The sequence below is a fragment of the Pteropus vampyrus genome, unplaced genomic scaffold (genome assembly GCF_000151845.1).
Source record: "Pteropus vampyrus isolate Shadow unplaced genomic scaffold, Pvam_2.0 Scaffold116, whole genome shotgun sequence".
Taxonomy (NCBI): Eukaryota; Metazoa; Chordata; class Mammalia; order Chiroptera; family Pteropodidae; genus Pteropus; species Pteropus vampyrus.
In genome coordinates, this window is record NW_011888897.1 from 1,948,518 (window position 1) to 1,973,717 (window position 25,200).

Here is a 25,200-nt window from a genome sequence, read left to right on the forward strand (position 1 = left end):
CTCCCTCCCTCGCCTCTGTCCTAGACTCCCCGCTCAGCCCGCCGCGCAATCCGTCTTTGCCCCCCAGGGCTCCCCCAGCCCCTGTCTGCCTGAGTCGTCCAGCCCGCGAGCCCTGGGTCAGGGGCTGAAGGAAGGCTTTTCGGGAGGGAAGGGGGGACGAGTGTAGGGCGGGTAACTGGACGGTGCTGACTTGCAGAAGGAGGGGCGAGGAAGGCGCCGAGAGGGAGGGACGAGGAGGATGGAGGGGAACCGGCTTCATTGGTGAAATGGTTCGTGTCCTACCCCCACCCCATGCCTTTTTCAACACGAACACAGGCTCCAAGAGGCAGCTGGTGGTTCGGGGATTGAGGAGCTAGCTGTTCTGGGAGGGGGAAGCGTGTGTCACAGTGTGTCACTGTGTGTATCTGTGTGAGGGCTGTGCCTAGGGCGTAGCTGGGAGGGGCATTTGCTGGAGGTTATGGGGAGTGAGGGGCAGTAGTGCCGAAGATGGGCTGCCTGTGGGCTGGGGATACACAGGTCTAAAAGGATGCAGGGACACACACACACAAATATGGAGAAGAGCATCTTCTTTAGAGTAAGTTTATTGTATTTTTCTGTCAGCTCAGGGAGGCAGGGGTGGGGAGTGGGCAGGAATACTAAGCAAGCAATGGAGTGTTCTTGGAAGAGGAAAGCTGGAAAGCAAGGGAAAGGGCATAGGGACTGAGGGAGAAGGTGAGAAGGGAATGGGAAGAGAGGCAGAGGAGGCTAGGGAGTCTGAGGGAAATGGATCAAGAAGATAGGAAGCATGCTCGCAACCTCAATGTTCCTGTCCTGCCTGAATGGTCTGGTAGAGGGATGAAGGAGGGTGCAGAGCAGGGGGACTGAGGCCCAGCACTATCACCCTTCACAGGAGGTCCTCCCAGAGGGTTCACTCTCAGGCCAGTGCCCTGCCCTCGACTCCTGGCAGAGCTCACTTTCCAGAGGTTCTGCACAGGGTGAGTGGAGAGTCCCTGGGTACTCTCTCCCACAGGGCCTGTGCTCTGATTAGGCGAGCTGAAGGCTGTGTCCTGTGGCAACAGGATTCTGCCACCAGCAGGTGATGAAGGAATGATTTCAGGCAGGGAGGCCCTCCTACATGTTCCTGAACTCTCGGAGGCAGGCCCTGTGGTGGTGGTGTGCTCCATTAAATCCTAAGGTACATACTGAGCATCTGTGACTAGCCAAGCTGAAGAGATCTGTGTCGTGTTTGTTCCTGTATTCGAGAAACAGCAGTAGAATTAGGAGTCAAGAGGCTGGGGCCAGTCCTGCTTCCAGCATTTACCAGCTGTGTGAATCTGACTTGGTATATAAACTGAGTGTGCTGCTTGGGAGATAAAGAATTGTGTCTGTGTACAAGTATGTGCTGTGTGCATGGGTGTGTGGCAGAATGGAATGGTGGAGGTTGGCAGTCAAGAGTCTTTATATCTGGATCTGTCCTTGACAGTGTGATCTTGGACTAACTAGTCCCTGCCCTCTCTGGTTCCCGGGTTCCCTCCTGTAACGTGACAGTCCTGTGCTTCATGCTTCAGATACCCAGCCTGGCCAGTCCTGCATGCTCCCCTGGGATCCAAGTGGGCAGTGAGGGAAAGAATTGAGAAGAAATATTTGAAGAAGGGTTAGAGTTTGACTGAAAAGGGAATGGGGAAGCAGTGGTATGAGTAAGCCTCTGGAAGAGGAAACCCAATGGCTAACTGTGGACAAGGAGAGCAGGAGATGCCAGAGGCGCTGGGATCTGCTACATTCATCTGGTCCACAGGCCCAGGAGCCCATCAGGAGATGCAGACAAGACAGCTGGGGAGGCTGCGAGTAGGAAGCTCCCCCTGGCCAAGTGCCTCAAATGAGACTAGTTTTCTGGTACCGGCTGGAGGAACAAAGAATAAGAGGAGCAAGTCTATTCCTGCCCACCTCCTCTGAGTTCGAGGATCTCCATGCCTCCGGGACCCCAATCTTCTCTTCTAGTTCAGTGATGGCCTCTGGGCCACAGCTGCGGTGCCACATCCAGAAATATCCCAGGCCAGCTGCCTTCCACCTCCACCCTCTACCTTCTGCATACTTCCTAGCTCCTCAGCCATCCCTTTGCACCCCTCTCTCCCCTTCACCACCTCCCTTAGCCCCCACCTTCTCGCTTCCACCCCTCCTCCTCCCTCCTCATCCCCTACCCTTCCCTGTCTTCTTTCTCCCTTCTGCCTTCCTCCTACCTCTCCCGTTTGTACCCCTCCCCTTCCCTCTCTGCCCAGTTCCTTACTGCGGGCACTGGCAGGTCTTCTTCTCACTGAGGAGTCTTTTGATCTGAGACATCCGCTCTGCCTGGCGCTGTCCAGGAAGAAGGAGGGAGTTGTGAGGGTCCCAGGCCTCCAGAAAGGAGGTGCCCCTTGGAGGGGGGAGGGGGGAAAGCTGGGAGAGAAGCAGATACTGTGGCTGAGGCCATCTGTCCCAGAGTTAACTCTCTGCTCCTTCCTGCCTCTCCCACTGTGGGATCTGGGACAGAGCCCAGTCTGCAGTAAGGATACTCGGTGGTAGGCAGGGAGAAACAGAGCAGAAGCAAGTCACATAGACAGGATACCCTCACACAGGAGGAGTGATAGGGGGTCTGGGGAGGTTCACTCACCCTGCGGTGCCGGCACTTGACACAGCAGAAGATGCAGATCCCAGTGAAAATCAGAAAGCCCAGGATCCCCCCCAGCACAATGACCAGGAGCTTTGGCCAGGCCTGGGTGAAACCTGCAGACAGAACTGCAAGGGGTGGGGTAGGGGGAGAGAGAGAGAGTGAGAAAGGTGTTCAGCTCATTGTCCTCCATCAGGGCACAGAGCACTCCGAAGGGCCTGAGAAAGGCCTCACTGCCCAGCTAGCTACTCTTGGGTCTGACTCTTGGGCTGGGAGAGCAAGGCAGGGTACACTGGGCTCTCACAGGCCACCAGGGCTGGAGGGGAAAGGCTGGGGCAGGGGTTTTAAGCTTTCGAGACCACAGGGCACTCTGGGGAGCTGGGAGCAGAGGGCCAGTATGTGTGCCCTAAGTGCACACATGTGTGAGTGTGCTTGCGGCTGGGTTTGAAAGGGAGCAAGGAGAGGGACTCTGGGTCAGGTGGGCCCCCTTCCAGTCTGTAGACCTTACGGGGGTGGGAACTCGTAGGACTGTAGGTGGGCACCTAGAGCCCAGGACCACACCCTACCTCACTTCATCCCCTTGTGTCTAGGTATTATACACATAACCCATCCATCTCAGGGAAATTGGGAGGCTGGGACTCTGGGTGGTCTCTGTCAACCCAGGAAGGTCCCACAGCTGAGGAAGCAGGAGTTAAGCCTCACTCACCTTCAGTCTTGGATTCCAGCAGGACTTTGTCCTTGTCACTCAATAGACACTGCCATGTCCCTGCCTCAGGGTCCGGCATCTCCACTAGCTTCTCATTTGAGACCTTCGCAGTCTGGTTCTCCAGCTTCAAGCTCAGTATCAGCTTGGGGGATCTGGGTCCCAGCACCTCACAGGTCAAAAGGTTCTGGGACTTAGTCACTGCAGAGGGACAAGAACCTGAGGCTAGGTGCCTGGACCTCTGGGTTCCCAGCACCTCCATGCTCTAAAGCAGGGCCCCCAACCCCAGTACCGGTCTGTGACCTGTTAGGAACTGGGCTCAACAGGAGGTGAGCGGCTGGCCAGTGAGCGAAACTTCATCTGTATTTGCAGCCACTCCCCAGCACTAACATCACTGCCTCAGTTCTATCTCAGATCATCAGGCATTAGATTCTCATAGGAGCACCAGTTCCTGGTGCCAAAAAGGTTGGGGATTCAGTAGAACAATAAAATGACACTTCACATGATGCTCCTCTTTTAATCTCTCAGAGCACATTTTCATGCAGTTCTAATAGAGAAAACACAGCTTCTGAAGTCTGTCTTGGATTCGAATCCAACCCCACTGCTTAATATCTGTATGTCCCTGAGCAAGTTACTTAGCAAACTGAGCTCCAGACAATTATTAAATGTATGAAACTTGTAAAGCTCTTGAATGGGGCTTGGCATGTAGGAAGCACGAAGTGTTAGCCATTATTACTTGTGGAGTTGTTATGATAATTAAGGAATAGAGAAGTAAAGAACTCAGTGTGGAGCCTGACATTATTACCATCACTATCATACTCAGAGATTTTGTTTTCCTCATTAGGAGAAAGGAGACCCTCCGAGGTAGAGGGCTTAGCCAGGGTCATAGAAGGTCGGACAGAGGCAGATCTAGAACCCTGGTTCTCAGCGCATTGCCCTTTGGGGATTCTCAGTGAATTGCACCCTAGGCTGGCTCATAAATGTCAGGGAAGGACAAAGGGATTCCAGTTTCAGTTCAAAATCAGCCCCTAAACCAGTGGGCTTTTTCCATCAGCTCCATCAGGCAACCAGGGCCTGCCCTGCCTTGGATGGAGCCCTGGGCATGGCCCCTCCACCTCCCGGCCCCTCCACCTCCCGCCCCCGCCCTCCCCTTCTCAGCCCAGCTCCTCACTTCTCATCACCACAAGGTTCACTTCCTGATGCAACTGCCCCTTTCTGAGAAACAGGGTCAGGTTTCCAGAGCCAGCATCCTGAGGCGAGGCCTGGAGCAGGCTGAAGAGGAGAGGGAGCGACTCTTTCATCTTGAGCTTGCAGTTTTGGTGAACCTCCTTCACAGATACTTTCTTGTTATCCAAGGAGAATGTGATCCAGGACTGAAGGGAGGCAGTCCCCTCCGGCTGCCACCTCAGCTCACCTTCCAGGTTTTCATCTTCAAAGTTAAGTGGGAAGGAGAACTCCACCTTCTCCCCCTCTTTTGCATAGACTGTGTTGGAGACCTTCTGGATAGCTAGAGGTGGGAAGGGAGAAAACCTGGGTCAGAAGGAGACAGAACGATGCATGTGTACAGGAGTGGGGTAGGCGTGTGGTGGGGGCAGCAAAGAGATGGAAGAGGACCAGGTGCGTCCAAACACCTAGGTTGCCATTTCAGGCCCTTAAACTCCCATCTACTTCTCTAATCTTCTTTCTTGTCTCTCCACGTCAGCATATTCCCACAGCAGTGCCCCCTCCCCCTGGAAGCCCTCATAGAAGCCCAGGTACAGTGGGGACTCTCCCTCAGGATCCCTGGATCTCAGAGGGTATTTGGCCTGCACTACTTAGGTGCATAATTTATCACCTTTCACAAGATAAGAGCAAATACATAGGGCTTATTATGTACCAGGCACTGTTCTAAGTGTGTTATACATATTACTTCTCACCATAACATTGCAAGGTAGGTACTATCTCCATGATCATCATCTCCATTTACAAATGCAGAAACCAAGGGACAGAGAGATTCAGTAACTTGCCCAAGGTCACAGGGTTAAGTCAGAGCCAGGATTTAAATCCGGAGTCCATGCATTGGTCCACCACACTATCCTACCTTGTGTCACATAAGTACCTGGAGGACAGGATCTGGGGTAGGACCTGCATTCTGGGCTTCGGTTTCCCTAACAGTGCCTATCTCAGGATTCTGAAGGCGCAATGTAGATTTCCTCAGGGCTGGCTTTCCAGTATTAGTGTCTCCAAGTAAACAGATGTGCCAGCTTGCGGGGAATGGGCAGCTGAGGCAACAAGGAAAATAGATGCCCTTGACACTGCTCCTTGGGGGCCTCCTCCAGGGGGTCTCTGGGGCTCCTCACATCCTTACACTCCGTGTCCCTTCTTTCCTCAGTGTCCATCACCCCGATGAAGAGAGGGCCCAGTGTTTCCCTCAGCCTTGGGGGCAGCCTCGCCCTAGCCTCCCTCTGTCCCTTACCACCAGGAGCAGAGCAGTGAGAGCAGAGGCATGGTCTGTCAGCCAGGGAGGCAGGGGGCAGTCTGCAGGGGGGAGTTTGCAGGGGAGAGGGCCCCTCTTACCCAGCACCAAGATGTTTATGCTGAGCACCAGTGTCTTCTTGCTGTAGGAGACGATGCATTCCCACGTACCACTCTCCTGCCACCCTAGCTGGGACAGTGAGAGGCTCTTGTCCCCATTATACTTTTTACTCCCTGGACCTTTCCATACTATTGAAGGGTTGCTACCAGGTGGGCTCTCCAAGGTCAGGGTCAGTCTCTCCCCAGGCATCAGGTGGATGCTGCCACCGCGGATGTCCAAATCAGCATTCACTGTGGAGGGAGCAGGCCACCTGTGTCACACACACTATCCTCAAGGAGAAAGGAAGAAGCCAGGAAACCAAGAGTGTCTCTTCATTACCCCTGTCCCAGCATTTCTCTTCCCGCCAACACCCAGCTGCCCACCCCAGACCCAGAAAAGGCTTCCCTCTCCCTCCTCCTCCCCACCTTCTCTTCCCCCTTCTCTCTCTCTTGTCTCTTCTCCTCCTTCCTATAGCTCCTGCCCTTCTCTTTAGTCGACTCTAAGTCTCTTCTTCTCCCCCTTCCTCCAAGGCCTGAGGAGGGTTTAAGGAGATGTGGTGGCCAGTGTCATCTGGCTCTGGGCTGTTGAAGCACCGTCATCTCAGGCCCTGGTTCAGGTGCAGGGACGGGATTTGGGGGAGAGACGACACCTGCCATACTCACATCTGAACACCAGCAATTCCACCTCTTTTGTCTTGTCCTCCACTTCACAGATGTAAATCCCTGAGTCTTTCATGTCAAGATTCTTGATGACCAGAGGAAAGGATCCTTGGTCCCATAGGATTTTCTTTGATTCAACACGTGTTTTCAGCCAGGAGGTACCTGGTAGTAAAAGCCATATGGAGGAGGTCGAGGTACCCTGGGGACATGGCACCCCTGGTGAAGGCAGTGCCCACAATTCTTCTGACCTAAGTTGCTGATTTCCTGCAGAATCTGCCCTCATCCTAGTGAGAGAACCCCAGACTGGCGAGTAGATCCCTAGCCAGGACACTGTCTCATTAATCCAAAATAAAGTAACATCGTCTTTAGAGGACACCAACTCCTACATGCCAAATACTTTATATGCATTATCTCAAATAATCTTCACAACAATGTCAAGAAATAGGTACTCTTTTGCTTATTTTGCAGATAAGGAAACTGAAGCTCAGAGAGATTAGGTAGTTGCCCAAACTCAATTACACAACGTCGTCAGGAACTTAAACCAGCATAATTTCTTTGGGAGGTAATTTGTAATATCTACCAGAGTTACAAATGCACATACAAAATTAAATGTCCACCAAGAAATGATAGATTAAACAAATTATAGTTCACCCATTCCGTGGAATGCTATGAAAGAGCGAGGAAGCTCTTTATATGCTGAGATGGAATAACATCTAAGAAACACCATTAACTGAATAAAACAAGATATTAACCAGCCTGCCATTTGTTTAAAAAGGAGAGGGAAATTTATCTGTGGATCGATGGATCAATCTATTGTCTGACTTGTATATGAACAAATATTTTTAGAAGTTTCAGAAAATGGTAACTTTGGAGAGAGGAAGTGAAAACCCTGGAGCCAGGTGTGGGAGGGGAGCCTTTCACTTATATACCCTTTTCGACCTTTAGAATTTTGCCTCTAGTATGTAGTGGAGCAGGGTTAAAATTCAGTCCTGTTAGGTACGCTATGCAGTATTGTTTCTGGAAAGTTCCTCAGGCACAGACATGCGGTCTACTCCAGTCTCCTCTTTTAGTATCTAGCAACTATCAGCAAGAAGAAGTCCTCTTTGGCTTACCATTTTCTGCGTGCAGTGGCAGCTCCAAAATTCTTGCAAAGGAGGGCTTTAGAAGCTAAATTTACTTACGAAATACAGTTTCTTACTTAGAATTGCACATTTGCAGGGCCGGGGAGAAAGCGGCTGAGATAAAGCCCCTACTCTCAAACCTCTCCATACACCTCTGCCCTATTTGAGCAGTCATAGGCCCTCTCCCTATTTTGGCCTTGGTCAGAGAGACTGGATGTCATGTTGCTCATGCATTCTCCCTTCTCTCCTCTTCCAAACTTCACAGTCCCCTTCCCCACTGACCAGGCTCATCCTCTCCAGGAGACCTTTCCAGAGAACCCGTAGCCCTGGGTGCATAGGACCCCAGCTTTCCCTCCAGCACTCACCCAACACCCCTTTCAGTTGCCCTTTCAGTCTTTCCTACCCTACTTCCTCTTTCCCCTGGATCTACACGTTGGTTTAGTTCTCCAGTTTTTCTGAAATCTTCTACATTTCTTTCACAATTTACCAAACTTCTTGAAAGAGTAACCTCTTCTAGTTCTAACTCCTTTTCACCTCTTTTGATTTCTCTTCCATATCTAAGTACCATTCCCTTTTCTCCATCTTGGACTCTTGTTCTGACATCTACATTTAGGTGTCACCCCAGATTCTGTCTTGGATCCTTTTCCCCATTTCTATGGACATTCTAAATTCTGCTGCATCTACAAATGCCCAACAAATATATGAAAAGATGCTTAACATCGCTAACTATTAGGGAAATGCAAATCAAAACCACAATGAGATACCACCTCACACCTGTCAGAATAGCTATAATCAACAGGACAAGTAATAAATGTTGGAGAGGATGCAGAGAAAAAGGAACCCTCATACACTGCTGGTGGGACTGCAAATTGGTACAGCCACTATGGAAAACAGTATGAAGGTTCTCAAAAAACTCAGAATTGATCTACCATATGATCCAGCAATCCCTCTACTGGGTATTTGCCACAAAGACTTGAAAACTCATGTCCGAAAAGATATTTGCACACCGACGTTCATAGCAGCATTATTCATGGTGGCCCGGACATGGAAGCAACTGAAATGTCCTACGATAGAGGATTGGCTAAAGAAGCTGTGGTACATATGTACAATGGAATATTACTCAGTCATAAGACGAGATGAAACAATGCCATTTACAACAACATGAATGGACCTTGAGATAATCATGCTAAGTGAAATAAAGCAGACAGAAAAAGTTGAAAATCACTTATATGTGGAATATAAACCCAAAAGCAACAAATGAACAGGACAAACAAACAGAGACTCATGGACGTGGACAATAGACTGGTGGTTACCAGACAGGGGGAAGGGGGAGAGGGGAGGTAGATGGGATAAAGGGGGTCAAATATGTTGTGACAGAAAGAAATCTAACTATAGGAGGTAAACATACAGTGTAAATATATATATGCCTTACTGTTAAAGTGTGCAGCTAAAACGTACTGGATTTCATTAACCAATGTCACCATTAAACAAACAAACAAACAAATAAATAAATAAATTTCTACTGCATCCCCTGTCAGCTTTGCAGATGACTCCCAAATTGATTTTCCCAGCCCCAACCTCTGTTCTCAATTCTGGGCCCACATTTCCAGAGTCCCAAGGGGTAACTTTATCAGATTATCCTGCCATCACTCAAAACTCAGCTGGTCTAAAATGATATGCATCACCCCTTCCCTAAAATAATTTTTCCTCCTTGCTTTCTTTTCCTCTTCTGGGTGCCATCATGGCCAGCTCATGCAGGCCATCCCCATAGTCTACAAAAGCGATTGCAGGATAGTGTGAAAGGTCTAAGAATGTGGGCGAGTCTGGGATGAATTCATGGAAGAGACTAGTGTTGAACCAAGACTTGCAAGAAATATAGGTAGTGGACTAGAGGAGAGGGGAACAAGGAGGACATCCAGGAAGTGGGGGAAACTCCAGTGGGCAACCACCTCAAAGCAGTGAGGAAAGTACCTGAGTATGGAGCTTTCTGGCTGGGAAGGTGTCGGAAGTGATGCTGAGGGGCGAATGTCTGGCAGAAGCTTCTAGGCTTAGTCTAATGGACTAGGGAGTAACAAGTGCAACACATTGCTTTGGAGGTCAGTACGAAAGTAGGTGGGAGAGAATTCAACGCACGAGAGACTAGCAGCAGAGAGAACTGCCAGGAAGATTCTGCTGTAATCCAGATGAGAAGGTATGCAGCCTTGGTGCATGATGGTGGCCTTCCATGGGAACAGAGAAGATGAAACAGAACAACATTCCAAAGGAAGGAATGGCCATAGTTGGTGATGGACAGGAAACCAGGGATGGAATTAGAGAAAAAAATTTGACACTGGTTCAGATATTGGGGCAATCAGGAGGGTGATACTGCCTTTGTCAGAGATCAGGAAGTTGGGAAGAGGAGCTGTTCTGGAGGAAACCCAGATCATAGAAACAGAACAAAAGCACTGACACAAAAGACTTGAGAATTTTTAGAAAGAAGCACATTGTTTCAGTCTCACCAGTGATCAAAGAAATGCAAATTAAAATAACAATTATATGTTTTTCAACTATCGAATGAGCAAAGAAAAGAAAAAGAAAAAATTTAAATAATATTATTGCTGGCAAGGGTGCTAGTGAGAGGGGTACACAGTGACATTTACTAGACTTACTGTAAATGAAGAGAACTTTTTTGGAAGCAATCTTACAGTATATACCAACTGTTTTTAAAAGTTCATACCCTTAATTTCATTTCTAGAGCTTTATCTTTAAAACAATAATTTAAAAATGCAAACTAAAACTTAGGTACAAAAGTAATAATTATAGTGTTATTAATAGGGTACAACATCAGACGAAAGGATAATGGCCTTATATTAGAGTACATAAATTTGATGGAATATTAGGTTGGCACCAAAAAAGATATTTATAAACAATTTCTAATGAAATGGAAAATATTCATAACATACATTTTAAAAGTTACATTAAAGTAATCTTTACTTTTTAGGTTAGTTATTTGAACTACAAAAATTATATAGGCTGAACACTTCCCTTTTCCCTTGCTCATCCTTCTAATACTACTGTAAACAGCTCAGTATAGATTACTCCATGCTTTTTTCTTTGTTCATGCAAACATGTATTCACACATGTGGTATTTTTAGATTAAAATAGGATTATATTACATGTATAGCTTACTCTTTTCACCTAACAAAATATGCTTGATAGCCTTCTGTGTGTGTGTGTATATATATATATATATATATATATATATACACACACACACATATATATATACACATATATATATATATATGGACTTCTATATATATATATATATATGGACTTCTTCATTCTTTTTATTTGTTTTGAAATTATGAAAGCTAATCTTTTTATTCTGGTGACTTCTTAAATCGAACTTTCTTTATTTTGAGATAATGTAAGAAATAGTAATACAGAGATCTCAATTGCCCTTTACCCCGGTCACCCCAAGGGTAACAGCTTGCAAAACTATAGTGCAATATCACGACCAGGATATTGGCACTGATGCAATCAAGATGCAGACCATTTCCAGCACCATAAGGATGTGCCAAGTTCTAGCCACACACCCTTCCCTCCAGATGCCCTCCTCACCTTAACTCCTGGCAATCACTAATCTGTTCTCCAGTTCCATAATTTGTCATTTTGAGAATGTTACATAAATGGAATTACACAGTAAGTTCCTTTTGGGGATTGGCTTTTTTTTTTTTTACTCAGCGGAATTCTCTGGAGACTCATCCAGGTTGTTGTATGTAACTATAATTCATTCCTTTTCACTACTGAAAAGTATTCCATGGTGTGGATATAACCATTCACTCATTGAAGGACATCTGGGTTGATTCTAGCTATTGGCTATTTAAAAAAAAAAGCTGCTATAAGCAATTGTATATAGATTTCTGTATGAACATAAATTTTTATTTCTCTGGGATAAATTCCTAAGGAGTGCAGTTGCTGGGTTGTGGCATGTTTAGTTTTTTTTAAAAAAGTACCAAACTATTTTCCAGAGTGGCTGTACTATTTACACTCCTACCAACAATGTAAGAGTAAACCAGGTTCTCTACATCCTCACCAGCATTTGGTGTTATCATTTTGGGGGGGGGCTGTTTTAATAGGTGTATAGTGATATCTCATTATGGTTTTAATTTGCATTTCCTTAATGAGTACTAATGTTGAACATGTTTTCATGTGCTTATTTGTCATCTCTACATACTCTTTAGTGAAATATCTGTTCATGTCTTTTGCCCATTTTCTAATCGTATTGTTTGTTTAGGGGTTTTTTTTTTTTTTTTTTTTTTTTTGGTATTGAGAGTTGTTTACACATTCTAGACACTAGACCTTTATTGGATATGTAGTTTGCATGTATATTCTCACATTTTATAAATTGTCTTTTCCTCTTCTTGGTACTTTTTTTGCAAAACAAAAGTTTTTAATTTTGATGAGGACCAATTTGTCCATTTTTCTCTTATGGATTATGCTTTTGGTGTCAAGTCTAAAAACTCTTTGCCTAGTCTGGATCCTGAACATTTTCAACTATGCATTATAATTTTATATTCTACATTTAAGTTCATAGTTCATTTTGAGTTAATTTTAAAATAAGGTGTGAGACTTAGATCAAGGGTTTGTTGTCATTTTTAACCTATGGGTATACAACTATTCTAGCAACGGTTATTGAAAAAGTCTACTTTTTCTCCATTGAATTGCTTTTGCACTTTTGTAAAAAGAAAAGAATTCATCTGGGCATACTTATGTGAGTCTATTTCTGAGTTCTCTGTTTTGTTCCATTGATCTATCTGTCCCTCCACCGAGACCCACACAGTCTTGATAACTCTAGCTATGTGATGTGTTGAAAGCAGATAGACAGATTTCTCCTACTTTCTTCTTTTTTCCACAACTGTTTTCACTCTGTGGTTCCTTTGGCTTTCCATATAAGTTTTAGAACAACCTTGTCTATATCTACAAAAAATCTTGCTAGGACTTTGATAGGAATTGTGTTAAACGTCTATATTAATTTGGGGAGAATTTATATCTTTATAATGTTGAGTTTTCCAATCCATGAACATGGTCTCTCCATATTTAGATCTTCTTTGACTTTTTTCATTAACACTGTGTAGTTTTTGGCATACAAATCCTGTTCATGTTTTTAGATTTACTTAAGTAATTCTCTCTCTCTCTCTCTCTTTTTTTTTTTTTACCAATTATAAATGGCATTGTATTTTTAATTTTTAATTTCTCGATGTACATGTTTATTGCTCATATATACTACATTTGTGTATGTTTATCTTATATTCTGTAATTTTGTTGAGCTCACTTGTTAGTTCCAAAAGTTTTTTAATATATTCCTTGGGATTTTCTATATAAATAATCATGCCATCTGCAAATAGGAACAGTTTTAGTTCTTCCTTTCTAATCAGTAGTCCTTTTATTTCCTTTTCTTGCCTTATTACACTGGCTAGGGATCACAGGATTATGTTGAATAAGAATAGTAAGAACAGACATCTTCGTCTTGTTTCTGATCGTAGCGGAAAAGTATTCAGTCTTTTGCCATTAAGTAGAATACTACTTGTAGCTTTTTCAATATGCTTTAAATAAATTTCATTCAGTTCAATGTTTTTTAAAATTTCTCTTGAGATTTCTTTGAGCCATGGAAAACTTAAAAGTTGTTGAATTTCCAAATATTTGGAGATTTTTTGTGTTTTAGTTATGTTATTGGTTCTAATTTGAGTCCATGTGGTCAGAAGACACATTCTATATTATTTCAATTCTTCAAATTTATTGAGGTTTGTTTTATGGCTCAAGATATGGTCTGTCTTGGTATGAGTTCTGTGGACATTTGAAAGAAATGTCTATTCTGCCATTGTTGAGCGCGGTATTCTAAATGTCGATTAGGTCCTATTGGTTGGTGGTATTTTTGAGTTCCCCTATATCCTTGCTGAGTTTCTATGTAGTTGTTCTGTCAATTGTTGGAAGAGGAGTGTATCAATGTGGTTTTGTCTATTTCTTCTTTTAGATCTACCAGTTTTTCCTTTACATATTTTGCAGATCTGTCATTTGGTACATACACATTTAGGATTACTGTCTTCTTGAGGGAATGACATTTTCATCTTATATATTGTCATTCCCTGTCTCTGGTAGTTTTCTTTGCTATGATATTGACTTTATCTGTCACTCAAATTGCTGCCTCATAGGTAAGGTGTCATTTTTCTCTGGTTGTTTTGAGGATTTTGTTCTTTGTCTTCAGTTTACAGAAGTTTAATTATGTTGTGTCTTGATGTGGATTTCTTTAGGTTTATCCTACTTAAGGTTTGCTTGGCTTCTTGAATCTATAGGTTAATGTCTTTTATCAAATTTCAGAAATTTTTTGCCATTATTTTTTTAAGAGTTTTTTCCAATCCTATTTTCTTTCTCTGGGACTCCACTGACACAAATATTGGATCTTTCATTGCAGTCCCACAGGTCCCTATGGCTTTGCTCATTTTTTTCAAGTCTATGTTCTTTCTTTTGTTCAGATTGTAAAATTTCTCTTGTTTCATCTTTCAGTTCACCGAGTCTTTCCTCTGTCCTCTCTATTTGCTGTTGGGTCCATCTACTTATCTTTATATTTTGGTTATTGTATTTTTCAGTTCTAAAACTTCCATCTGGTTCTTTTTTATTATATCTTCTATTTCTTTGCTGAGGCTTTCTAGTTTTCATTTGTTTCAAGCATGTTCGTAATTGCTTGCCAAAGGATGTTTTTAAAATCATGACTAATTTTAAATTTTGTCAGAGAATTCTACCATTTCTTTCATCTCATTGTGAGCATCTATTGATTTTTTTTCACCCAGTTTGAGATTTTCCAGGTTCTTGGTATCATGAGTGATTTTTGATTGGAACCTGGACATTTGAGTGTTACGAGATTCTGGATCTTATTTAAACTTTCTGTTTTAACTGGCTTTCTTTGACACCACTCTGTCAAGGGAAGGGGCAATGCCACCTTATCACTACCAGGTAGTAGAAATCTAGATTTCCTTCTTGTCTTCCATTGCCATGAGAGGAGGGTGATCCTCATTACTGCTGGGCAGAAGTGGAAGCTCCAGCTACTTATTTGGTCTCCATAGACCCTGCTGTGGTGATGTTGAAAGTCCTGACCCTCCATTAGGCTTCCTCTGACACTACCCCAGCAAGAAGTGGTGCCTCATGACTGCTGGGTGGGGTCTGGATGTTCAGGCTCCTCATGTGATCTCCAATGACATTGCAAGGGTTGAAGATTCTTGTCCTCGGCTGGTGTAGATGAACATCACAACTCTCTACTTTGCAACCCTTGACACAATCCCAGTGGGTGTTGGATGCCTCATTACAGCCTCAGGAGGATAATGCTGGAATGGGTGGGGGTAGGGCCACAGTTTTTGCCTCTGGTATTTGACTAGAGTTATCATCTAAAAGTGTTTTGTCTTGATATGTTGCTCCTTTCCTGGTCTTTTGGCTAAAGAAAAAGGGTCTTTTTGAAGCTTATTTTTGTCTGTGCCCATTGGTATTTCCAGGATGCCAACTTCTTCAGCTCCAAGACTGGGATAAATGAAGCAACAAAAAAACTCTCCACCATGTTCTTCAGGTCCTGAGGTCCCTATCATTCTGCCCACTTCTCTATACCTTTCAAAGTCTTCTTAAGTCAGTTGTATACATAAGTTCAGGGTTTTCAATTGTGCTTAGTGAGAAGAAAAGCACAAAGTATGTTATTATGGACTGAATTGTGCCCCTCCAAAATTTAAATGTTGAAACCTTAACTCTCAATGTGATGATATTTGAAGATGGGGTCTTTGGTAATTAGGTTTAGATGAGGTCATGAGGGTGGGACCCTCATGATGGGATTAGTGCCCATATAAGAACAGACACCAGAGAGCTTGTTTTCTCTCTCTCTCCATCACGTGAGGATACAGCAATAAAGTAACATCTGCAGGCCAGGAAGAGAGTCTTTTCCAGAACCTAACCAGCTGGCACCCTGATCTTGGACTTTCAGCCTCCGGAACTATGGGAAAATAAATTTATGTTTTTTGAGTCACCCAGTCTGTGGTATTTTGTTATAGCAGCCCAAGCAGACTAATGCACACATCTACTTCATTTTCCTGAAAGCTCTCATTTTTTTTTAATTGGATCATTTTATTGTACAAACACAGTGGAATTTGTATGCATACACACTGTGCTGAAGTGCTTCCCTTTTAAAAGATGTAAATGAGTGTACTTGGATTAACTCTGGGCACAGGGGTCAAAACTAACAACTGCCTCATAAATAAATATGCCCCCATGTCTTTTAAGCCTGCAGTTATGTTTTTGGGAAAAAGATGTGATTTATGACATTTATCAAGCTCATTAGAAATGAGTCATTTTATAATAATATTCTATTAGATTTACATATATACATGAAAGCCCTCATTCTTTTTATTACCTGCATGATAGTTTTATTACCTGCATCAAGAGTTGACCTATAGTTCAACTCTTTCCTCACTGATCAGTATTCTGTTTGAATTTTACTCTTTCATATTAAAGATAATGCTTATAATAACATCCTTGCATAGATATCACAAAATAGTCACAATTTTATTTCTGTCAAATGAATTTTCCAGATAAGCTATTACTAGGCAAAAAGGTTTTAGAATTTTGTGTTTATTGCCAGATTACTTTTAAAAATTAGACTAATAATTGATCATTTCATCATGATATCATGTTCTAAGGGAGTAGAATAAAGGTATATACAGTATATCATCTACGTAAATAATACATATTTTCCACACTAAACAAAGATTGGAAAGAAATAACTCAAATGTTGACAGAGGATCTCTGAGTGATAGACATATGCATGCATTTGATTTTCTTCCTTATTCTTTTTTGCATGTGCAAATGTTTTGTAATGAGCGTGCAATACTTCTAAAATCTGAAGAAAAAACGGTAACATCGATCAAATTTTGTAGAAAGGAAGTAACATACTGGAAGGTGCAAATTAATAGGCAGTCAAATCTTATTAAGCAGATGTCATTTCAGCAACATTCATATAACAAAAAGATATCTAAAGATCAATCTGACCTGGCCCACCAATTTCACTTCTCCAAATTTATCCTACAAAGATATTTACATATGTGTCCAAAGATACAAGATTTGATTCACTGCAGAATTGTTTGCAATAAACTGAAAATGGCCTAAATGTCCAACAGTATGGGATTAGTCAAATAAATTGTGGTATAATTATACAAAATAACCATACAGTCACTGAAAATAAATGAGGTAGATATATATCCCTATATAGAGATTCATGTACATATGAATATAAAGTAATCTTCAAAATATCTGTCTAATAAAAAAAAAAAAACAAGGTTAGAACCAGGTGTATTGCTATGATAGGCTCACCACTTGAATGTCTCTTTTGTTATTCATTATCTTATATTCCCAACATCTAGAATATTATCTAGCAATTGGAGAGAGAGGATGTATAGATAATTTAAGAGAAGAGGAGACTATATACATATGGGCTTCCACATGCATAGTTCATCTCTTGGAAACATAGAAACTGATTAAAACAGTTGCCTCTGGGGAAGAGAACTGGGGATCAGGAGGATGGAAATTTATTGTCACCATATATCTTTTCCACAGCTTAAAATTTTTACCATGTACCTGTATTATTTTTTAAGTTATTTTAACTTTAAAATTAATTTAAAAATAAGAAAATAAAAAATAAATTAATAAAAACAAATTTCCAGCTGAAAGTCGACTTATTTCAGGCAATTTAGCAGAATAAAATTCTAGGACTGGAAAACCCCTTGCAGAGTTCGTGGGAGTTGTAGTCCTGGGCTCTGCCCAAGGGTGTGAATTACATAATGGGCACCACAAACTCTGACACCGGGGATGTTCAATCTACAATGCTTTTCTCCCTGGACGGGGAGTCGGGCCACCCTACCTCTCATCAAGAATGTTGATGCCGGAAAGGAGTTCGAAGATCTCAGAACCATGATCCCAGAATATTTCCAGCTGAAGTTCATGCTCTTCTTCTGGGAAGCCTGGCAGGGCAGCTCTGCTTCATCTCCTGCCTTACCCAGCACCACTTCTTTTCCCTGAGTGATGGCTGGGAGAAGCGCTAGGTGGAAAGGAAGAAGGTCAAGCCTCAAGCCAGCAGCTGCCCCACCTCTACCCAGTCCCCCAACCTTGCTTTTCCCAATCAGCCCTTCCTGCCAGGCCATCTGCATCCAAACCCCAATTCTGAGCACTCACCCAGTTGCAGCAGCAGGAGCAAGTGCCTGAAAGAGGATGCCAGGTTCATTGTGGCCTTGCTGAGGCAGGCAGATCCTGGGCCTTCCCCTGCAGACAGGGCGGGGCCTGAGGGAGATACTAATCATTAGGCAGTATTTTAGGGGCCTGGGGCACTCAGGGGTGATATACAATCTTTCCCTTCAAGACCTTACAGCCAAGCCAGGGACCTGGATGTGCATACCTTTAAGCAGAGAATGCCACACAATGCTGTACCCAGGCCGGGGTGGGATCTCTACCAGCCGACATCAGAAAAGGATCGACAGAGAAGGTGGCAGATTGGTAGGGACCAGGGAGCCAAACCAGGTCATGAAGGTCTTTGAATGCCATGCTGGGATGCTGGGACCTGACCCTGGGCCCTGGGAAGCCAGCAAAGAACTTTATGTAGAGAAAGATGTGATTAGATTTTCAAAATGGCTCTCCTGAGCTGCTATGTGAAAGATGAGTGGGAGGAGGCCACGCACGGAAGACAGGATTATAACAATCCTGACAGAGAAGATGAGGCCTGAACTCAGACAGCGGTGATGAGAATGTGAGAAGATTGACTAGAGGGACAATTCTGAGGTGAAATTCCCAGGGCTCGAGGCCTGATAGAGTGTGAAGAGCAAGGGAGAAAGAGCAGAGGATAATGCCCTGCTCTCTAGCAGATTAACCCTATAAGGCCTCTGAGTGGGACAACCATAAAATGCTGTTTCAGCGTTTAGATGAAGGAGCAGGAGCAATGTCAGTGGAGATCACATGAGGAGCCTGAACATCCAGACCCCACCTAGCAGTCATGAGGCACCACTTCTTGCTGGGGTGGTGTCATCCTGAGCTTGGAAGACTGTCATTAGCTGGGCTGAAGGGGCTACAGAAAAGTTCTGAATAAACCCTGATGAACGAGCAGCATTAGATTAGAGCAGTGATTCTCAAAGTATGGTTCCAGATGGGCAGCAGCATCACTTGGGAGCTTGTTAGAAATGAAAATTCTCAGGCTCTACCCAAGACCTACTGAATCAGAATCCGGGGTTAGGTCTAGCAGTCTGTGTTTTCATAAACCCTTAGGTGACTGATGCATGCTCAAGTTTGAAAGCCATTGAGTTAGATGGAAAGGAAGAGGATGAGCATCCTGCCCTGTGGTGTGCAGAGGTGTTGGGGCTGTGCAAAGAGGGTTGAGAGTCAAGAGAGGGCTCATGCGGGGAAGTGGTGAGAGATGATGTGGGTCCTGACTATAAATCTTGACGGACAGGCTAGGGAGCTACGACTTTGTTCTGTAAGTGACCAGGAGCCACTGCTGATGTTTGAGCAGAGATGTGACCTGGTCTATGAAGAGCATTAGGAAGTTTGACATGATAAGTAGGGACCAGATGATATGGAGGGAATAGAGACTAGAGGAAGGCCACCAGATAGTACCTCAAAGGCAGGCAGGAGCAGGGCTCAGATGTCTTGGAACTCCAGGCCCAGACTGTAAGTAGGCCTCAGAGAGGTGAATGCCTTAGGAGGGGTGTGAGCCTGGACGTGGTCCAGACCTTGGCAAGATGACAGCCTGCATCCAGACTTATTTTTCTCTCACTCAAGCCTGGTCTTTCTTTTTCCTAGAAGTCACCTCTGCTATTTAGCTCTCCACCAACTGACCCACTCTGAACTCCCGCAGCACCCTGTGGACACCCTCTTGCGCAAGTCCCACTTTCTATCTTATGAGGTAGTGAATTGGGTTTCCACCTCTCCTCCACCAGCTTGATCTCCACTAAGATGGAGATAATGGCCCAGCCAGCTCTGCCGGCACCGTAGGTCTGGTGACAGCTGGAGCACAGAGAAGAGGTTCAAGATGTGTTTGCTTAACTTAAACCAAATTGAAGTTTGGAATAGAAGAAGGAAAATCACTGATTTCTTCTTTCCGCACTCAACATATTAATTCTGTTACTAAAATGGGTCATTTAAGTGCGTGTACACTCCTAACCCTGGCCTAGATCAAGCCAAGTCATTCAAATCATGCTGCCTATTCTTGGGCACCTCGCCGTCCTCCACCTCCACTCTACTTCATGCCCATTTCCTCTCTGCTCTGCCCTCTACAAAGAGTCTAACACTAAAGACTGCGCAGCTCAGGCTCCCTTGCTCTCCAGCTACTAGTTGGGGGTTGACCAATAAAAAGCACCCACAAGAGATGAGAGGGCCAGGGAGAGAGGTTGGGGTATTTTTCCTGAGCCTCTCTCTGCTCTGGGCATATTTTCTGCAAATGGCTGTATTCCCTCCCTGTCCCCTTCCTCTCCCCTGCTGACTACAGCTCCTATCTGGTAGCCCCTTATCCACAGCTCAAACTCTCCGCGAGTTCCAGGAACACCATTTTGGTCCTTGACCCTTCAAGATCCTGCCTGCAATTGCTAGTGTCCATGTGCCTCAAGGTGCTGGTTGGTTCCCTGTCCATATCTCTCTCTGTGAATAAGCCCCTCTCTTGAACCATCTGAGACAGACTGTTTCCTATTGGGCACTGATCCATGATCGGATGTAGTACTCAGATAGGTGTTGGGGCTTTGGTCCTCCTGATGAGGTTTGGGGGAAGATTGAAAAAAAAAAAAAAGGAATTACTCAGGACCTAACACATGGTAGAGGTTTGACAGAGTTTTTTTTTAACCAGGTAAATAAGAAGAGATCTCAGGAAGGAGGGTACCAGGAAAGGAGGGAGGCCAGTTACAGGTGCAGTTGTTTATAAGTTACCTTGGGGCAAAGAGGTATTGAGGGGAAGGCTAAGGTGAGAGAGGGAGAGAGGGAGGGGCACTTCTCTATCTGAGAGTGGTTCCCCCTGTCCCCCCATCCCAAACTCATTGTATCCTTGGTGAGCAGAGAAAAAAGGAGTTTCCTATGGGATATCCCTTCCTTGGGATCCACATTCAGCTTAGATGCTTGAAGAAGACTGGGATATTCTTGACCCTTCCCCAAATGGTGGTTATTTTTTCCCCCTCACTCCATGATCCTGGGGTTTGCTCAGAGACCCACCTCCTGCCTCCAGTTCCCTGCATTGCCCCAACCCACCCCAAAGACTCAGCTCAGTAAAGAAGGTATGGGTTTCCACCTGCTTCTTGCTTTGGTGCTTTGGGCTTCCGCTGCCACCCCAGAGAGCTGGCTGGCCTTTGATTCCCACATCCTCAGCCTCCCCAGAGGCTCTCTGCCTCAGTATAGTAGCATCCTGTGCACCACAACCCACAGCCCTAAGAGAAGCTGAGAGGGCTCGCTGTCCCTCAGGTCCTGGCACCTCTCTCTCTCTCTCTTTCTCTCTCTCCTTCTCCCTCCTCCCTCCCTCCCTCCTTCTCTTCCTCCTTCTCTCTCTCCCCACCCCACTCTCTCCTTGTTTCTCTGCTCACATCTGTGCATTTCTGTATCTGTGCCTCCCCATGCCGATGCCTCCTCTGTCTTCAACTCTCTGCGTTTTGTCTCTCTATGTCTGTGCCTTATACACCAAGAGACAGTTCTGGCTCTTCTGGTTTCACTAGGAATTCATTCCCCTTGACTTCTGTCCTTTTTCATTTCTCCCCTCTCCAGCTGCCACCAAGCTTTAGTTCCTTTTCTTGCCTGTAAACAGGCATCCAGGCCTCTAGCAGGGATGCAGGCTTTCAACAAGCTTTAATCTGAAGGGAGCCTGCAGAATACAGCCCGGAGCCAAAGGGTGGATGCAAGGGGGTTGGCTGCAGGGTGGACAAAAGCAAAAAAGACAGAATCCGAGAAACACACGGGGAGGCCCCAAAGGCTGACAACAGGAGGATGGGAAGGTAAGCTGAAAGCAGGGAGAGACCCAGAGCTGCACTGCACAATCCACAATCTCACACAAAGCCCAAGGAAGTACAAACAAGATAGAGAAAGAGAGAAAGAGATGAAGAAATTCTGAGAGGCAAGACACATGCACAGTGCAGTAGACCAAAAGGCGGAGAGCAAGGGAGCGATGAGACCAAAATGGCAACACACACCCGCACACTCAGAGCCCTTGAGGTTCCTGCTGCCTTCCCCCTGGCCCACTGAGATGGGATGAGGAGCGAGGCTGGGGAGAGGAAGAGGGCACAGCCCCACCACAGCGACAGTCTGTGGTCCCACAGGCACTTTTATCTTTTCCCCATGGCCTCCAGTCAGCCCCCTCAAGCCCAGCCACGGGATGTGCCCCCCACCACACACACCCTCTCTACTGCTTACTGGCTTCATATAAACTTCCTAGAGACCATGACCCCTCTAAGGCACCTTTGTGGTTCGGTGGCTGCAACCTCCACCATCCTCTCCTTTGCCCCAGACACCCACGCTCGGGAGCTGTGCCCGCCCTCCTTACCATATCCCCCGAAAGGTGCGTAACAGGGCTCAACCTTAGAGCCTTACAAACCCAGACCCTCATCTGCCCCCTCCCGGCACCCACCCTCATCAAAGTCATTTCATTCAACTCCCTCGATGCCACCTCACCGATGCTAGGATTGGGGCCTAGGGCACGAGAGGCTTCTGCCTAGAACCATTTGGTGGGGGAAGCCACTTATTTCGAAGTAGACCTCTTCTATGTAAGTGCCCCCAAACTGAAAGAGGGAAATCATCTGGTGAGTTGCCTCTGACCCTGTCTTCTGGGAATTCTCTCATCGGAGGTTAAGAGGGCGGCCATTTTGTATGAACCTACAGAATCCAACACAACCCAAGATATTGTCAGAACACAAAGCAACAGTGATCTCCCCCATCAGGCTCTACTCTCAGCCTTGCACCCCTGAAACGTTGCCCCACAAGAGCAGGACACTCAGGAGGTGATATTCCAGCCAGAACAAAATCTTTGAAGCAGCGAGAATAGGGCCTTTTAATTTTGAGGAATCTGTACGGAGGAGGTCCCTCTCCCAGAATATGTCTGGGAAGGATGCCTGGGGACAGGGCTGCAAGGCCGTGGAGGTCTTAGGAGAAGAAAGGACTAGGCTGTGGAGTTGTACAGAGCATCCCATCTTGAGGGGTATCACCTCCTAAGTCCTCCCCACGCACAACAAAACCCGGGGTAGGGAGAGGGTCTGCAAATCCTTTTCTAACTCCCTAACCTCCCTTTCCAGAGCAGCAAAGATACCTAAACCCAATTCTCTTAGAACCAATTTTTCCAATAATGCATTTATCTAAAAATATGTCTCTCTCACTTTAACAGCATTTCATACGTAAGAGCTCAGTTTCAACCCTTTTTGAGAATTTTAACTTTCCCATTTCATTAATCAGTTTAAAACTAATTAAAGGGAAGGGCCTTTCGATATATGGCTCAAAAATCCTAAAAATTCACAAACATAGACAAAAATGTAAAAAATACACACAAAAAGAAAAGAAAGTTAACAGAAGCTGTTTCAATCATGTGGCTTATGAAATGCTGCAAGTATTTCTGGTGGAACTTTTCGGTGATTGTGTCATTGGGGTCATTGGAAAATTGATTTGGGGAGAATTTCCTCTAAAATAAATTTCTCTTCCTCTTTTTCTCGCTTTATCTTTGTTTTCTCTTTTCATCATTTTTTATAGGCCTCCTCCCTCCTTAATATTTAGTCATTCTTTCTATTTCTTTCCCACTCCTTCTTTCCTCTTTTTTTTTTTTTTTTTTTTTTTGTCTCTTTTCCTCCTCTATCTTCATTTGCTCCATTCCCCATGATTAGTTGCCTTCCACCGCCTCTCTCAGCCTGCGGCGGCCTCGGGTCCCCATTTCTTCTTTAATCTTGTAATCCCAGTTGACACGCCTCGAAGGAGCGCTTTCTACTCTGGGCACTGAGCTGTGCTAGGTGGAGATGTGGAGAGGAATTTGGCATAGTTCCTGGCATAGTGCTTAAAGCCTACAGTTCCAGGGGGAGATCGCTATTCATGAAACGCAAGAGAAAGTGGCCAGAGAACTGGAAGTCCAACACATCTGCTGCCATGTTCTCTTCCTCTTCCCAGACCCACAGAAAGGAATGAAATTGATTCTGTCCTCTTACCTCTGAGCCTATGTCTTTTGTCCTCTCTGCTTCTGCTTCTTGCACAGGTGTGCCTATGTGAGGGCTGGGAGCTCTGCCACCAGGAGCCCACTGGGGAGAGCACTCGTTACTCCTGCAAGGACAAACTTAAACGAAAAGACAGGAAACTCGGTTATGAGGCTCCACCACACCCTAGGCCTGGGCCAGCCCCTAACGTCACCATCTGGGGCTGGGGTCCCCACCCCCCGCCTCTCAGGGAAGCTGTCAAAGTGAAAATGCCAAAGTCAAGGGGAAAAAGTAGAACCAAGCAAGAGCCCAGAGCATAAATTACTTGTTGGACGCAAGAGTATCACTGTACTTTTTGCTGCATGGCAACAAAAAGATTGTGTCAGTGATACTGCCATCTGGCCTGGTCTTCAGGAAAACAAGAAGTGGGAGGCAAGTGGAGGGCACATGAGAGCAGATGTGGTAAGAGATCAAGAGCTAAATGGAGTTGTTTTAAAACAACTCCTAGGCCCCGAGGGCACTTGCTCTTAGGTAGGTGCAAGAGGCAGAAAGGGCCTGGGCTGGGCGGAGGATATCTGAAGCACCCAGAGTGACCAGGGACCTGAACTTTGTCCCTCTGGGCCTTTGTCTCTAGCCAACTCTTAAATGTTTATCTCTAGCCTTGACCTCTCATGAGCTCCAGATGTGTATATCCATCTGCCCATTGGACGTCTCCATTTGGAAGTTCACCAGACACAGTAAACTCAACCTGTCTCAAACTAAACTTATCATCTGCATACTACTACCTTCTGTTAACCTAAATATAGGACTTTCAAAGTGAGAGGCAACAAGCATTTATTTGAGATCAGAATAGCTATTTGGGGGAAGCATTGATTCAGGCAGAAGCCCAAATAATGTTTCAATTAGGATACAAAGGCAAGAGGTATTTATTAGAAAGAGATGAGAAATAATTACATCAATAGAAGGAAGGCATTTCTATTGGTGCAGATAATATAACGTAGTGATGTTTATTCTAAAGAATGATTTTAATTTTCAGTCCATTAGCCACTAGTTCAATAGTCATGATATCTGCTTTCTTCTTTTCCTTGCAAACAGTTCTTTGGAACAAAATGTTGCTCAGGCCCAGTCTGTCTAAAGGTTTTTTTGCCCTGTTTTAACATTCCAAAGGTTTGAGGCATAAGATGTTCTCTAGCATAGCAGCTCCAGCTTCATTTTAAAACACCTCCATTTAGTCTACAGCCATGCTACCCTGAACAAGCCTGATCCTGTCTAATCTCAGAAGGTAAGCAGGGTTGGGCCTGGTTTGTACTTGGATGAGAGACCACCTAGGAAGACCAGATGCTGTAGGTG

At 44.9% G+C, this 25,200-nt stretch overlaps 1 protein-coding gene and 1 pseudogene across 1 annotated transcript; one reads left to right on the top strand and one right to left on the bottom strand.

Annotated features, from left to right (window-relative positions):
- Positions 1-63: 63 nt before the first annotated feature.
- Positions 64-23,985, bottom strand: CD4 (CD4 molecule). The gene is made up of 10 exons (XM_011365826.2): positions 23,866-23,985; positions 17,903-18,007; positions 17,592-17,768; positions 6,543-6,701; positions 5,883-6,131; positions 4,498-4,833; positions 3,330-3,527; positions 2,627-2,751; positions 2,264-2,331; positions 64-1,879 (listed from the first exon to the last, which is right to left on the bottom strand). The coding sequence occupies exons 2-10, from the start codon at positions 17,949-17,951 to the stop codon at positions 1,852-1,854; spliced, it is 1,389 nt and encodes a 462-aa protein (XP_011364128.1). The 5' UTR covers positions 17,952-18,007; positions 23,866-23,985; the 3' UTR covers positions 64-1,851.
- A 1,096-nt stretch (positions 23,986-25,081) lies between these two features.
- On the top strand, positions 25,082-25,200 carry LOC111743607 (annotated as a pseudogene).

Bases quoted from the DNA above. Each gene is read 5' to 3' on its own strand.
- CD4 (XM_011365826.2), bottom strand. From the start codon at position 17,951: ATGAACCTGGCATCCTCTTTCAGGCACTTGCTCCTGCTGCTGCAACTG. The intron at 6,132-6,542 runs GTGAGTATGGCA...CTCCCTCCACAG, and splicing joins GGAATTGCTGGTGTTCAGAT to TGAATGCTGATTTGGACATC. The intron at 2,752-3,329 runs GTGAGTGAGGCT...CACCCCTTGCAG, and splicing joins GCTGGAATCCAAGACTGAAG to TTCTGTCTGCAGGTTTCACC.